At 70.0% G+C, this 14,170-nt stretch overlaps 2 protein-coding genes across 4 annotated transcripts; both read right to left on the minus strand.

Moving 5' to 3' along the window:
* Positions 1 to 2,757: 2,757 nt before the first annotated feature.
* On the minus strand, positions 2,758 to 3,718 carry INS (insulin). Its single transcript, XM_045558449.1, has 2 exons — positions 3,529 to 3,718; positions 2,758 to 2,903 (listed from the first exon to the last, which is right to left on the minus strand). Exons 1-2 carry the CDS (start codon positions 3,713 to 3,715, stop codon positions 2,758 to 2,760), a joined length of 333 nt encoding a protein of 110 aa, XP_045414405.1. The 5' UTR covers positions 3,716 to 3,718.
* A 2,270-nt stretch (positions 3,719 to 5,988) lies between these two features.
* Positions 5,989 to 13,528, minus strand: TH (tyrosine hydroxylase). 3 transcript variants are annotated; one of them, XM_045558450.1, is made up of 14 exons: positions 13,342 to 13,444; positions 12,540 to 12,619; positions 11,523 to 11,744; positions 10,431 to 10,605; positions 10,128 to 10,216; positions 9,914 to 9,981; positions 9,446 to 9,496; positions 8,908 to 9,053; positions 8,663 to 8,798; positions 8,418 to 8,487; positions 7,939 to 7,995; positions 7,631 to 7,726; positions 7,251 to 7,384; positions 5,989 to 6,435 (listed from the first exon to the last, which is right to left on the minus strand). In XM_045558450.1, exons 1-14 carry the CDS (start codon positions 13,442 to 13,444, stop codon positions 6,276 to 6,278), a joined length of 1,587 nt encoding a protein of 528 aa, XP_045414406.1. In that variant the 3' UTR covers positions 5,989 to 6,275. The 3 variants fall into 3 exon arrangements, with proteins under 3 accessions (XP_045414406.1, XP_045414407.1, XP_045414408.1); XM_045558451.1 differs by lacking the exon at positions 12,540 to 12,619 and having other exon boundaries at positions 13,355 to 13,528; XM_045558452.1 differs by lacking the exons at positions 8,663 to 8,798; positions 8,908 to 9,053; positions 12,540 to 12,619 and having other exon boundaries at positions 13,355 to 13,444.
* Between the last annotated feature and the right edge of the window lie 642 nt (positions 13,529 to 14,170).

Raw genomic sequence — 14,170 nt, forward strand, 5'->3', positions numbered from 1 at the left:
GCACCTGTGAACGGCCGCGCGGCTCGTTGCTGAGCGTCCGTAGGTGCCACCCAGAAAACAGCCACCTGCACGGGGCGGCCCGCCAGGTCCTCCGGCACGGCCCGGTCTCCCTCTCCCGGCTGGCCTCCCGCCCGAGCTCGGCCCAGGGCGCCTTTTCCCCTTGCCCCGGGCTGCGCCCTCTCCCTGGGCCGGACCCCGCTGGGCACCAGGTCCTCGAGGGCCGGGGGTCAACCTTGGCAGCCCTGCATCCCTCGCGCCCCCCAGGGTATACTCTTCCTGGACAGCAGTGAGGACAGCAAATATTTGCAGCTGACAGGAGAAGGCAAACACAGCCCGGGGCCAGGCGCGGGTGCCAGGGTGTCTACGCCAGAGCAGACGCCACCCAGGGCCCCCACTCTGGGCCTCAGTCTCCCCTTGAGGCACGCGGGTGCCAGAGTCCCCAGCCCTCCTGGCACGTGTGAAGCTGACACACCTACGCAGACAGGAGGCCAGGGAGCGGCTGCCCTCGGTGACACCCTTGCCCTCCAGACAGGGGGCAAAGGTTGCAAGGGGGGCACGGCAGGCTTGAGGGGTTTGGGGAGCAGCTGCTCCGCCACCCTCACTGCCCCGCCACTGGGGAGCACTTAGATGGGCCCCCAGCCCCCAACACCAGGGTGACAGGCAGAGCTGGACACAGCTGGTGGCCACTACCAGCCCTGTGGGCCGTGCGGCCCAGGTTCCAAGGGCAGGCAGGGTCTCAGAGCACGGGAGGGCTGTCCCGCAGGTTCCCAGAAGGGGTGGAGCCCAGGCGCGGCCGGGCGGGGACTGCAGAGCCAAGGCCTGCGGGCCTGGCGAGCCCGGGGGGCATCCACACTGCCCAGGCAGGTGCCAGCCGCAGGGCGGTGCCCGTCGGGAGGCGGCTGACAACCGGGTCTCCTGCCACCTTGGGCGGCCACTTGTTGTCTATGCTCAGGGCAGGGAGAGGCGACCCTCATGCCCTGTCTGTTCCCCCCACCGACCTTCTCACAGACACACACTGGGGGGCCGACGAGGCTGGAGGACACAGGTGTGGGGAGGGGTCCCGGGTCTCAGTGCCGGGTGGCTCTCAGGAAGGCGGAGGGTGGGTGGCAGCACCCTGTGACCATGTCCCTTCTGGCCAGAGGCCCCCCAGGACAGACACCACAAGGATTTGGCCCCTCAAATGGCCCTCCTCAGCACCCCTGCACCACCCAGAGGCAGCGACACGGTAGTCCCACGAGGCCGGGGTGGCCCACGAGTGCCCGGCCATGGCAGGGCTCCTGCCGCCCTCCAGCCCCAGCTCACGCCCCCTGCGGAGTTTGTCGGCGCCTCGGGGCACCTGCCCATCACTCCCAGGGCCTTGCTGGCCACCGGGGCCGGCTGGGGTGACAGGCTTGGCCAACGGCTGCTCTGGGCACCTGCCCGGCACACGTACCTCGGCTCCGGAAGGACGCCCCTGCCTCTCCCGCGCGAATGGGGCTGGCTGGGCCTTCCTGTGGACGGCCGGCTGCTGGCCCCAGGCACCTCCTCCCTCCTCTTCCGGGTCCAGTGTCCGGCCATCCACCCGCCGGCCCAGCCTTGGCCCCCACTCCAGGGGCGGGGCCTGCCGGGGGCCTGCGACATCCCTGGAGGGGGTGTCAGTGCAGTCGCGGGCAGGGGGCGACCTCGGGGCTGCGGGAAGGAGGCTGCCGGTGCCAGCCCCGGGCCCAGCCATCCCAAGCCCTGGCCTGGGTGGAGCTTTCAGGAAAGGCGCAGATTGGTTTGGCCTGGGCGGCAGGCAGGCCGGCCAGACCGTGTGGCGGCCAGGGTCACCCGCTGACCTCCCAGGCCACAGTCAGTCAGCCCAGGTACCCACAGGCTCCCATCTGCTCCCCAGTCTGGGTGCCCAGCGGAGCCACTGTGCCCAGTGGGTGCTGACAGTGCTCACGCCAGGACCCCAAAGACCTGCACCTGGGGTGACCTTCCCGCCAGGGCCTTCGGGCACCTGCGGGGACGACCACCAGGCCTGTGGCTGAAGGGATCTGGTGGAGTGGCCCTGCCTATGGGGAAGAGAGGAGCAGGGGGTGGCCGGGAGACCCTGGCCCTGGTCCCTGGCCTTGTGGCCCTGGCGGTTCCCAGCCCGCGTGGGCTGCAGTTCTCAGGGCCTCGCAGCCAGTGCCGGGCAGTGGGGTTTGGGCCCCTCCCACGCCCACCCCTCCAGCTGCCCGGCTCCTGGGGAGTCATCCGGCCTGTCCTGCTTCCTCCAGAGCACCAGGGGGTCCCTCAGGAGTCTGGCTGGGCTGGGCTGGGGGCTGTGATCAAGCCCACCCGCCCGGAGCTGGGGACAGCAGGCAGCCTCGCAGCCCCTTCCTGGCCCCTCCCCTGCAGGACCCCTCCGCCGGCCCAGCCTCCCCCCTGCACAGGGACTCCATGAGAAACAGCTCTAAAAATAGGGCCTGGGAGGGGAAGGTGGGAAGAAGTTGCTGGAATGTTCTCATTCTCTTTTCTTGAAAATTCTCTGGGGACTCTGAGGGCCTGGGGCTTTTGAGCAGGGAAGTCCGGTCCTCGAGACCCCCAGAGCCCCAGGGTAGGGGCAGCCGGCAGCAACAGGCGCTCCAACACCCTCGGGGAGGGCACCGCCACTGGGCCTGGCCAGCGGTGGGCCTGCGTGGGGGACGCTCGGAGGGGCTGCTGGGGAGTGCGGCGTGGGGGCTCAGTGACACACGGACCACACAGCAGGGCAGTTCAAGGGTTTATTCCGCCCCCGGTGGGCACGGGCGGCTAGTTGCAGTAGTTCTCCAGCTGGTACAGGGAGCAGATGCTGGTGCAGCACTGCTCCACGATGCCGCGCTTCTGCGGGGCCCCCTCCAGGGCCAGCGGCTGCAGCCCGCCCGCTCCGAGCGCCCCGTCCAGCCCTACCTGCCCCACTGCCAGGTGGGAGGTGCCAGGCAAAGAAAGAGCGACAGGGTGACGCCGTCAGGAACACAGAGCCGCCTGCCCCCAACCCAGGATCGCCGCTGGGCAGGGACAGGCAGGCCCGGAGCCCACACACCCTGCCACCTGTCCCCGGCCTGGGCAGTGCGTCAGCGGGAGCGAGACGGGTGCCCACGGGTACCGTCCCCAGGGCCTGCCCATCCCCTGACTCCCTACCGCCCCCCGACTGGCTACCGGGTCCTCCTGGGAGTGCCCACAGGCGGGCGGGTGGGGGACCACCCTGAGGTCGCCCTGAGACCACCAACGCCGGGACTTGAGGCCCTTACTAAAGCCTCCCCTGAAGCTGCTGTCGTCCTGTGAGGTAGGGACAGGGGCTGGGGGCGTTTGTTTGGGGAGGATGGGTGCGGGGAGGGCCTTGCTGGCCTCAGAGGTGCCACTGGGGGCCTGCTCCCAAAGCCGGCTCTGTCCTCGAGCCGGGAGTCTCCAGCCGGGCCACGGGGACTGGCCGCTTTCAGGATGTGGCCCAGCGAACTTCCCTTTCTGTCTAGGGAAGCTGGCCCGACTTCCGCAGGGCGGCAGCCGCCCGTCCCCCGCTGCCCTGCAGGCTGCGGTGCTCACCCTGGGGGTCCTCCGCCTCCCGGCGGGTCTTGGGCGTGTAGAAGAAGCCCCGCTCCCCGCACACCAGGTAGAGAGCCTCCACCAGGTGGGAGCCGCACAGGTGCTGGTTGACAAAGGCGGGCGCAGGCTCGGGCCCCCACAGGGCCAGCAGGGCCAGCAGGGGCAGGAGGCGTGTCCACAGGGCCATGGCGGGGGGCGATGACCTGGGAGAGGAGTAGGCTGAGGCCAGCACAGGCAGGCGCCCTGCCCTGGGACCCCCCGCTTGCCCCCTTCCTGGCCCAAGAGAGGAGCCCACGTCCCTCCCCTTGCAGAGCTCGGGTCCGGGGTCCCACTGCCCTGGAGCCCCCCAGCTGGCGGCCCCGGGCCCAGGCTGATGCGGGGCCGTTGGCACAGACCTGCTTGCTGACGGCCGGGTACAGCTGGTCCGCAGGGCTGGAGGCCGCCGGGCGCTGCTGGCTTTATACCCCTGAGCCCACCTGCCCTGCCCCCCAGCCCGGCCGTCTGTGCCATTAGGGCCTGGGGGGTCGGCAGATGGCCGGGGGCTGAGGCTGCAGTTTCCGGATCATTTCCCTGGTGCAGGGTCTGGGAACATCTTCTCAGTCGTCAGCACCTTTCACTGGGGGCCACGCGGTCATTAGTGTCTTAATGAGGCCCTGACAGCGGAGCTGTCCCTGTCGCGGCTGGGGGGAGCGTCCCCAGGAGAGCACAGCCCCACCCGACTTCCGGAGCCGTTCTCCACATCAGTTTGCAGAGCCTGGGGCTGCAGGGACTGGGGTGTCCTTTTGCCCATCCCTGCACCCTCGGCCTGGCCTCTCCCCCGGTGCCCCATGGATGGTGTGGTGACGTGTCCTCCCCGCTCACTGCCATGGCCCCACCATGCCCAGGACAGCAGCCCCAGTGATGACCTCAGCTCCCCCCGGGGGGCAGAGCCCAGGACAGGCCACACTGACCCGCGTGCTCAGTGGGGGGCAGCAGGACTTGCCGCACAGCAGGGTCCCACCCAGGTGTCCTCTCGGCCCCCACCCTCTTCCAGGGGCCGGGCTCATCTCCCCTCTTCCAGCCATGCCCCCCAACCCAGCACCTGCCTTGGGTGTCGCCTGAGCTCACCCCTGGCCCTCCCAGTCCCCCAGGACAGGCACCCAGAGGCCCAGCCTGGCCATCGGGCGTGCGTCGACACTAAGCCTCCCCTGCCTGCACCTCCACCTGCCTTGTAGCACCTTGCAGAGATGCCCCTGAGGTCACCCGAGACCAAGGGGGTAGGACGGGTTGGGGGCACCCTGTGTCCTGCCCCTCTGTCCCTGCCGCCCCTGCCCAGGCCTTGCCCCTCCTGCCTAGCCTGCCAGCGAGACCCTCTGCCTGGCACTCGGCCTGGGGCCCCTGGGGGGCTGCCCCACCCACACTCCAAGCCTCAGGCTCCCCCCACCCTGTGCAGGGCTCTGCGGAGGGCAGGTGCCAGCTGTCCGTGGGGGCCCTTCCTGCCACGGTACATACACACTGTGGCCACCCCAGGACACCACAGAGCTCCGGGGCCGCTCTGCAGCTGGGGAAGACGTGGTGCCACCTTGAGAGGGGCGTGCAGGGGGTAGGCTGGGCGGGAAGGACCCAGGTGGAGGGCAGAGCCCAGGGCTGGCAGGGCGGGGGGAAAGGGAGGCCGTCAGCCCTTCCCCAGGGGCCTCATGGGGCTCACAGCCCTGAAGAAAAGTCGCCGGTGCAGCCTCGTGGACTGAATGGCTGTGGACACTGGGGACTGGGCACAGGGAAGGCGGCGAGGAGAGCTGATGGGAGAGCGCCCTGCCAGGAGGGCCTTGATGGATGCATAGGAGTTTGCTGGGGGCCAAGCCAAGGGTCCTGGTAGGCCAAGGTAGGGGTGGCTACGGGCCATGAGCAGGGCCTTGCAGACCGGCTGGCACCCCCTCGCCCTGCAGTGAGCAAGTGGAGGTCCTCACAGGCAGCTCTGAGGCCGCGCTCTCCGGGAGCAGAGGTGGGGTGGGACGGGGGGCGTCCGGCCAGCCCTGCAGGGCTCGGGGGTCCAGCTGGAGCATGATCTCCAGGCCCCGCAGGTGAGCCGGGGATGCCTTCCAGAGCCTGTATCTAGCCCCCCGCCTTGCTGGGGAGAGAGGGCCCTGGAGAGTTCTCCTGGGAACCCGCTCGGCCGGACCCCTCCTCTCAGCTCACATTTTGGGGAGCCCACAGAGGCCCAGGTCCTACTCTGGGTGGGGTGGGGGCTCAGAGCAGCTGTGAACCCCCCACTCCCCTGCCTGCTCTGAGGCTGGGCCCCGGGGCGTGGGGACCACTCCCAGTCAGCACGGCTGTGCTCCTGATTCCTTCCCGGGCGGCGGAGGGGGCCGTGTCCCAGGGAGGAGGGGCAAGTGTGGGCCCCTGAGCCAGGCTGGGGGCGCAAGGCCTGTCTACGGCGCAGACTCGGGCCAGGCGGCCGTGCAGAGACCGATCCTTCTTTATTGAGAGGGCGCGTGGGGCGGGAGACAGCCTGGGGCGGGGTGGCGGCAGCGCAGGCCACAGCAGCAGGACAAGGACGTCAGGTGCACACACCAGCTGACAGCGCTGAAAAGCGGGGGTGGCAGGGAGGGTGTGGGGGCCCTGGTCGCCAGGTAGGCCCCAGGGTGCCCGAGACCCAGCTCCTCGCGTGGGCCTGAGCTCTGGGACGTGCAGGAGCCGGAGGGGTTTGGGGAGGGGGCTGGGAGACCCCAGGGCGGGCCCCCCAGGGCCCTCGGGTCGCAGCTCTGCACCTAGCTGATGGCGCTGAGCGCGTGGGCGAGGGTGTGCAGCTCGTCCTGGACGCCCTCCAGGGAGCGCAGCACGGCGCGGGGGCTGTCCAGCACGTCGACGGCCTGCGTGTAGGGGTCGAACTTCACGGAGAAGGGGCGCTGGATTCGCGAGGCGTAGCTCCTGGGGAGGGAGACGGGGCACCCTCAGCCACCCAGGGGGGGCCCGGAGGACACAGAGTGGGGCCGGCACCTGGGCGGTGGGGCTGGTCCCTACGTCACGGCGGGCTCAGCTCCTGGGGCTCTTTTGAGCCTCCTGGGCCCCAGAGCTCGCCCTTCCGACCACCTGGACAAGGCCAACACTGGGGCCTCCTCCAGGGCCTGGCAGCTTTGCCAAGGGGGCCTCGCTGGGCACCCCACCCTCCCGCACCTCAGCCCGGCCCCTCCTCCAGGAAGCCTTCCTTGAGCATGTGCCCTGGAGAGCCCCCAGCCCTCCGCTCCTCTCCACACTGGACACAGCCCCTGGCCTCAGTTTCCTCATTACACAACTGGAAGCTGGAGGGAAATGGTAATTCCTTGCAGGAGGAAGAGCCTGTCGAGCTCTGCTCCTCTCTCTGGGACACATCGGTCACAGCACCCCCAGCCCCCAGCCTGGGAACTCACCCGCCCCCTTGCTCCACCCCAGCCCCACTGCATCCCTCCTCCCCGGCCCCACCGGCCCCATTGCCCTCCCAGCCCCAGGCCCCGCCTGCTCAGAGGGCCCTGCCAGGTCCTAAAAGGCTGGCCGGCCCAGTCACCCAGCAGCCCCCTGCCCCCATGTCCCCTCCCCGCCTGCCAAGAGTCCTCAGGGAGGGGGCGCCTGCCATGAGGGCTGTTGTGACGGAGGCTCAGTGTCCTCACTCGTGACGCGGGTTCACAGGCCCTGCGGGCGGCTAGGATGAAGGCCTGGCTTGTCCAGGTTGGGGCGCGGTGGGGGTCTTGCCTGGGAGCCCCACCTACCTGAGCTTGTCCTTGGCGTCGCTGAAACTCTCGGACACGAAGTAGACCGGCTGGTAGGTCTGGTCTTGGTAGGGCTGCACCGCGGCGGCCTCGGGGTCGAAGGCCCGGATCTCGGGCTCCTCAGACAGGGAGTGCTGGCAGGAGGCCACAGGGGTCACCGGGCACCCCATGGCCCCGAGGGGACCGAGCGCTACAGCCTGACTCCACGGTGGGCTCTGGACTTGGATTCGCCCGCCCCTTCCTCCCCCTGCTGGTCCTCCTGAGGCCTGGGGACAGCGTGGGCTGGGGAGTGGGCAGAGACCGGCTTTCTCCAAAGGGGGCCTGAGTCCCAGGGGCCCAGCAAGGTCTCCCCTGCGGGGGCCGCGGCAGGGGGTTCTCACCAGGAGCTCCCCGTAGGAGGACAGCAGCCCGGCGCCATAGGCCTTCAGCTCCCCGTTCTGCTTGCAGAGACCGAACTCCACGGTGAACCAGTACAGCTGCCGGGGACAGCCAGGCAGCGTCAGTCGAGAGACAGATGCCACCCGCAGCCCCAGGCACGGTGGCCGGACACCACCTGCACAGGCTGCCGGGCTGGACAGGGGAGGGCCGCACTGCCTGGACAGAAGCGGGGACCTCCAGGGGACAGACGGGAGGGCGTGGCCTGAATCTGGGAGCCCCACCCGCAGGGCCCTGCCAGGAAGCAACCCACCGTGGACAGCTTCTCAATTTCCTCGTCCGAGGCCCCCAAGGAGGCGAGGCCGATGTCCTGTGGAGGGGGGAGGCTGAAGTGGGGAGACAGCCCTGGCACGGCGCCTGAGGTGTCAGCAGCCCCTCCGGGCCCTCTCGGACACTGCAGGGATGCTGAGACCCTCCCTGGCCACCGAGGGCCCACGGCCCGCTGCTCCGAGGAGCCGGCAGGTGGCAGCACAGGCCGTGGGATCCCTCTGCCGGGCCCGGGCTCTGGGCGGGTCTGCTCCGATGCACTGGAGCGTCCGCGGGGCCGCCCACCCCTGGCTGCAGGGCGCCTCACCTTGCAGGCTCCCAGACCCACGAGGGCACTGTCCACCGTGGGGGCACCGAATCCCCGTGGTGGGGCCCGGGAGCAGGCAGCACCACCTGCACATGGAGGCCCAGCCCCTGCCCGGGCCCCCGGAGACCCCCGGCCCCCAGCCCCAGGCCACAGCGCACCTGGGAGAACTGGGCGAAGGTGCGGTCGGCCAGCATGGGCACGTGTCCCAGCAGCTCGTGGCAGCAGTCCCTGCGGGGGGCGTGGGGAGAAGGGAGGCGGGGTTGGGGGTCACGGGGCCTGCCCGGCACCCCCCCTCCGCCCTCCCTCGAGGACCACGGGCCGGGCCCCTCCCTGCCACTGTGACCTCCTTTATAAAGGGCATCCTGGCCGCCTTGTGGGGGGCAGGGCCACGGGGCGCACTCACGGCTCGGGGGAGTGCATGGGCGAGGAGGCGTGGCGGATGTACTGGGTGCACTGGAACACGCGGAAGGCCAGGCTGGCCAGGAAGTCGCGGGCAGACAGCAGGCCGGCCACGGGCCGCAGCTGGAAGCCCGTCCGCTCTGCAAGGGGCCGCATCGGTCAGGCTGGCACCCAAGCCGGGCCGGGGCTCGCGGTGACAGTCCCCAGCCCCCAGCCTCCGCCCCCGGGACCCTCCATGCAGCGCCGCACCCTTCAGGAAGCGGGAGACGTCCTCCAGCTGGGGGATGCTGTCCTCGCGGTAGCCGCTGAAGCGCTCCAGCAGCTGGAAGGCCTGCAGGTACTCCCGGCAGGCGTGCGTGGCGTACAGCCCCTTCAGCGTGGTGTAGACCTCCTTCCTGCAGGCCCAGGGGCTCAGGGCCTGCCGGGCTCCCCCAGCGCCGGACCCCAGCAGCCCCTCCTGCTGGAGCTGCACTCCGCACCCCACGGGCGCCGCCCGCCTGCACCACCCACAGGAAGGCTTCTCGCCCCCCCTGGAGACCCTGGCCACTGGGAGGGGCTTTTGCTGGCGGCTTCGGGGATTCCAGGGGCCCGGGGGCTGTGGGGCCGTCCCTCAGCTCCTGGGGATGCCCTGACGGGCCGGGCAGCCTCACGCTCCCAACACAACATTCTGGGCCTGGGGAAGTCCCTCCTCCTGCTGGCCTCGGTCTCTCCTGCTGCACCATGTCCCTGGAGGCGGCCCTTGCACGCGGGGGTTCTAGGGGGCTCTGTGGTGACAGCAGGGTCTCACCAGGTGGCAGTCTCCTCAGCTGTGTACTCCACACAGGGAATCGGGCTGCCACTGTGGAGGGGGTTGGCGGTCAGTAGGTCCCCCGGGGAGCAGGAAGGGCAGGGGGGAGGGACCCAGGCCAGCCGTGTGCAGCGAGGCCTTAGGGGTGCAAACAGGAGGCTGTACTCTGCCCACGGCCCGTGGGGCCCGGCTGTGCCCTGAGCCGGTGGTTGCTTAACCTCTCCGTGCCTCGCTTTTCTCAGCTGGGATTTGGGGACCCACCCCAGAGCGCTAGAAGGGACAGCCACGTTAGCACATGTGGGACCCAGGGCAGAGCTGTGCGGCAGAAAGCCAAACCCCAGGTCAGTGGCCGTGGTGACGGGGAGGTGACGATGCTAGTGACAGAGATGACCCCTCCCGTTGTCCTTTCTCTGCCCCCAAGCCTGGTGCGAGGCCGCAGACCCCGCCTGCCGGTGGGGAGGCCCTTACTGCTTGTACTGGAAGGCTATGTCGGCAATGAGCTTCCTGCGCTGCCGGTACGCCTGGTCCGAGAAGCCCTGAGGACAGAGGGACACGAGCCGGTCGGGAGGCTGCCCCGCCTGCCCGCCAGCCCAGGCACCAGGCCGTGGGGTCCTGCAGCAGACAGACCTCCCGTCCGGGCCAGGCCGAGGGTGAGGGGACACAACTGGGGGCGGGGGCTCACCGGGTGGTCCAAGTCCAGGTCAGGATCAAACTTGGTGACCAGGTGGTGACACTTGTCCAGCTCGGACGCTTTTCTTGGGAACCAGGGGACTTCACAGAGGACAGAGGGAAGAGGCCCCAGTGAGTGTGGGGCCGTGGGGGCGGCGTCACGTGCAAGCAGCCCCCAGGACTCGGGGAGGCAGACACAGCCGGGCTGTGACAGGGGTGGGCCCTGGAGGGGGCCCGTCTTAGGGCCCCGCCTGGGGGGACCTCTGCACCCCACGTCTCAAGGCCATTCGGTTGCAGGAGAGGAAACCAGCCTCACCCTTGTCCTCCCTGGCGCTGCGCACGTCCTCGGACACCTGGCGCACAGCACCGAGCAGGGCGGCCAGGTCCCTGCGGGGCAGCTCGCAGCGCACGAAGTACTCCAGCTGCGGACCGCCGGCCCGGGGCCTCTGGGGGGGCCGGGTCTCCAGGTGGTGGATCTTGGCCTCAAACGTCTTCGGGGGTAAAAGCAGGAAGGGGGAGAGGAGAGAGAGGCCAGGCGGGGATGGCAAGGAGGGGCCGCTCTGGGCTCGCTGGGCCCCACTCTGGCCTCGACAGCGGCACATGGACCCTCCAGGCTGGGGTCGGACGCTGCCGCCTGGACAGGGTTTGTCTGTGGCCAGTGGGGTTTGTCTAATACGTCTAACCCGGAACTGTCACTTCTCGACCCTTCCCGTGCTGTCTGGGCAGGGCTGTCCACGTCCTGAGGCTGCGCCCACCGTCTGGTCCCCCCATCCCTGCTGGCCCCACCTGGGCCTAACGGGCCACTCCCAGGTCTGGTGCGTGGGCCCTGGATCCCACCCTGCCGTGGGCACGAGGCTCCAGCCCCCACAGAGGATGCCCTGAGCACCCAGGGGCTGGCAGAAAGGGTCCGCTTCGCTGTCACCTCCTGTCACCCAGCAACCAGGGCCATCGGTCACAACGGCCCTCGGGCCACGAAGCCAGCCCTGGGAGCTCGCGGGGAGTCTGGCTCTAATGTCATTTGGGAGTTTCTTCCAGGAGTGTGGCGGCAGCAGCTAACACAAGCGGCTGCCACGTTAGCTGCTGGCAGGTGGGGGGCATTCGGCCCTGCCCCCCACACCTCACCCTGTGCGGGTGCTCACGGGGAGCTGGGTGGTGGGGAGGCGTGTGGCGCGGTGGCGCTTGGTGGCCTCAGCCCTGAGGCTTGTGCTCGGGGAGCTCCTGCGAACACGGGGTGCACCAGGGCCACGGGGGCTCCTGAGACCTCTTCCCGCCAGCCCCCGGTGGCCCAGGCAGCCACACTTCTGCTTTAGAGGGGACAGGGACTCACCCCCGAGGCAGCCCCACCACGCACGCCCCCACACGCACACCCACAGATGCACACGTGTGCACACCCACCGCGAGCCCTCACCTCAAACACCTTCAAGGCCTGGGACAGCGCCGGGGGCTTGGTGCCCCCCAGGGAGAAGAGCAGATTCAGCACAGCCCTCCCCGCCTTCTCCTCAAACACCACGGCCTCCAGGGGGTCCCCAGGCTCCGAGGAGGCGGCCGCGGCCGCCGCAGCCACTGCCGCCTCCCTCTCCTTGCGGGCGTCCTCGATGAGGCTCTGCCGCCGCCCGACGAACCGCGGGGACTGTGGGACAGGGGCGCACCCACTGAGACCCCATGGACCGCTCATGGCCCCCAGCGGGCTGCTCTGGTGGCTCGCAGCAGGCAGGACTGAGCGCCTACTGTGTGCCTGCCGGAGGCCTGTCTGCGGCATGGCACGCCCAGTCCATCCTCATGGAAGATGCTGGAAGCTGCAGTGGTGGGAGTGGGATGGGAGCGCGAGGGTGCCTTCCCACTCCCTCAGCACAGAGACGCTGTGTCACCTGTCCCCAGGCCAGGCCCTAACTGGATTAAGACAGAGAGAGGGTGACTGGAGACCTGCGTGTCCCGCCCCAGCCTCCAAGCTGGACCGCGATGGGCAGACGCCTGCTGCCAGGCGGGGGCGGGGGCAGGGGGCTTGGGCAGGAGCTGCCCACCGCCCTGGGCCCACCCGACAGCGTCCTGGCCCTTCCTCGGCCAGGGCCTGCCTCACACCTCCGTCTGGACACGGGGGGCTCCCTGCTCGGTGCCTCGTCCCCCCCAAGCCCTCTCGCACCCAGCGGAGGGCCTGCACCTCGCAGCCCTCCCTGCGGCCCCCTCCCCCTGGCTGCCTCCCCCACGACCGTGCGCCCCTGGGCTCTGCACATGTGACACCCCAACACCCAGACCCCACCCAGGCTGGACGGAGGCAACGCTGGCGGGTGCTTGTGGTTTGTGGCTTGAAGCAGAACTTCTGAGAATGTTCTGGGTCCCTTGGCAAGAGAGAACGAGCTCAGCCGTCTTTGGGCTCTAGGGTCTTGGAACATGGAAGGGGTGTGGCAGACATCGGAGCCCCCATCACCGCGGGGGTGGGTGGGGTGGGCACAGCCAAGGCTGCAGACCCAGGCCCGGGAGCACCGGCAGGGCAGGGCCCCGGGCCCCCTGGGGAGAGGACATGGGGGTGGCTGGTGGGGGCGAGGGTGCTGCGTCCCGCCCCGAGAATGGCGTCTCTGTAGCTCGCACTGGGGGGCTAAGAACAAAGCCACCCACAGCTGACCCAAGAGGATGAGCCGAGGACCCCGTGCTGGGCTGAGATGCCCCCAGTGTCCAGGCTGGCAGAGGGGCTGGCTCAGTGGCCCGCAGGGGCACAGACTTCGTGCTGAAGAGGTGAAGGGGGAAGGAGGAGGGAGTGGGAGGAAACTGCCCCAGAGCCTGGACACCGGCTGGCATCGCGGGCCCTGGGCCCACGTCCCCATGTGCCCAGGACCCCACCACGAGCTGCTGTCGGGGCCCCTCCCCACACAGGGCAGCTGGGCAGAGAGCAGGCAGGGGGGGCCGATGGGAGGAGGGGCCCACACAGGGACACTCTTGCCCCCCAGGGCCCCCTCCCGGACCCCGGGCAGCTGTTCTCCAGACTCCTATCCCTAAGGTTCCAAAGGAAATGGGAGACACAGGGAACCACACCCCCAAGAGGGGCTGGCACAAGAGGGGTGCTGCAGGGACAGGCACCGTCCCCACACTCAGGACACACCCACGGGGACACGAACACCCAGGCACAGGGGTGCCCGCCAGCCCAGGACTCCATGCCCGACCCTGCCCGCCAGCGGGGTGGGGGCGGCTGCGTGGCCAGCCTGGGCTTCTGGTCCACTCTGGCCCTCGGGCACCGTGTGCTCTTACCATGATGGCCTCCGCCTGCTTGGCATCCAGCTCAGAGACGGCCCTTCGGAAGCCCTTGGCCTGCGGCGGGGCAGCGCCGGGGGTGGGCATCGTGCCGCGTGGAGGTCCGGGCTCCTCTCCACGGCCCTCGGCCCGGTGGCCTCTTATAGGCTGGGCTGACGTCAAAGCCCCCCCGGGTCCCCCACCTCCACCTCCTCACGCCCCTCCCTGCTGCTGCGCCGGAGGGAGGCGGGGGTGGGGGGAGGCGGGAGACGCGGAGAAAGGGCTCCGTCCCATTAAATCTAATTGCCGCCACCGTCACAGGCACCGGGCAGGGTCCGCCCAGCCGTGCCTCTGAATCGCCCTCCCTCGCTCGGTGGGGACGGGGCTGGCTGCACACAGCAGGGCAGGCGCTGGGGGCGGCAGGGCCCCTCAGCCCCACGAGGGGCAGGCAGGGAGGGGCTGTCCCCGGCCCCCCACGGGCGTAGGACCTGGGTGGCCCCGAGAGCCCCGGAGGGAAGCGCAGCCTCCTCTTCCCTCCACCGAATCCCCGTGCAGGGTCCCGTGAGGCGCTTGTCAGACGCAGGGAGCAGCAGTGCCAACCTCACACAGCCCCGCACCTGTGGCCCCTGTGCCAGGTCCCCAGGCGTGACCAGTGGGACCTGGAATGTTCCAGAAGGGCCCATCCCTCCAGTGTGGAGGACCCGGGAGGCCCGAGGAAGGGGCAGTCTCCCAGGAGAGTCCCACTTGCTGCTGCATGGTCCCCGCTGCCCCCGTTCCAGCCCCTCCAGGGCACCCGGGGCGGCTCCCACCCGCTCAGCCCAGCCCCCGACTCCG

The sequence above is a fragment of the Lemur catta genome, chromosome 7 (assembly GCF_020740605.2).
Source record: "Lemur catta isolate mLemCat1 chromosome 7, mLemCat1.pri, whole genome shotgun sequence".
Classification (NCBI taxonomy): Eukaryota; Metazoa; Chordata; class Mammalia; order Primates; family Lemuridae; genus Lemur; species Lemur catta.

What these genes read in the sequence shown, in the direction of transcription:
- TH (XM_045558450.1), bottom strand. Translation starts at nt 13,444, where the DNA reads ATGCCCACCCCCGGCGCTGCCCCGCCGCAGGCCAAGGGCTTCCGAAGG. An exon ending in AGGCCTTGAAGGTGTTTGAG is followed by an intron (nt 10,606 to 11,522) that starts GTGAGGGCTCGC and finishes TTACCCCCGAAG; the next exon opens with ACGTTTGAGGCCAAGATCCA. An exon ending in GACGCCAAGGACAAGCTCAG is followed by an intron (nt 6,436 to 7,250) that starts GTAGGTGGGGCT and finishes CTCCCTCCCCAG; the next exon opens with GAGCTACGCCTCGCGAATCC.
- INS (XM_045558449.1), bottom strand. Translation starts at nt 3,715, where the DNA reads ATGGCCCTGTGGACACGCCTCCTGCCCCTGCTGGCCCTGCTGGCCCTG. An exon ending in GGAGGCGGAGGACCCCCAGG is followed by an intron (nt 2,904 to 3,528) that starts GTGAGCACCGCA and finishes CCCACCTGGCAG; the next exon opens with TGGGGCAGGTAGGGCTGGAC.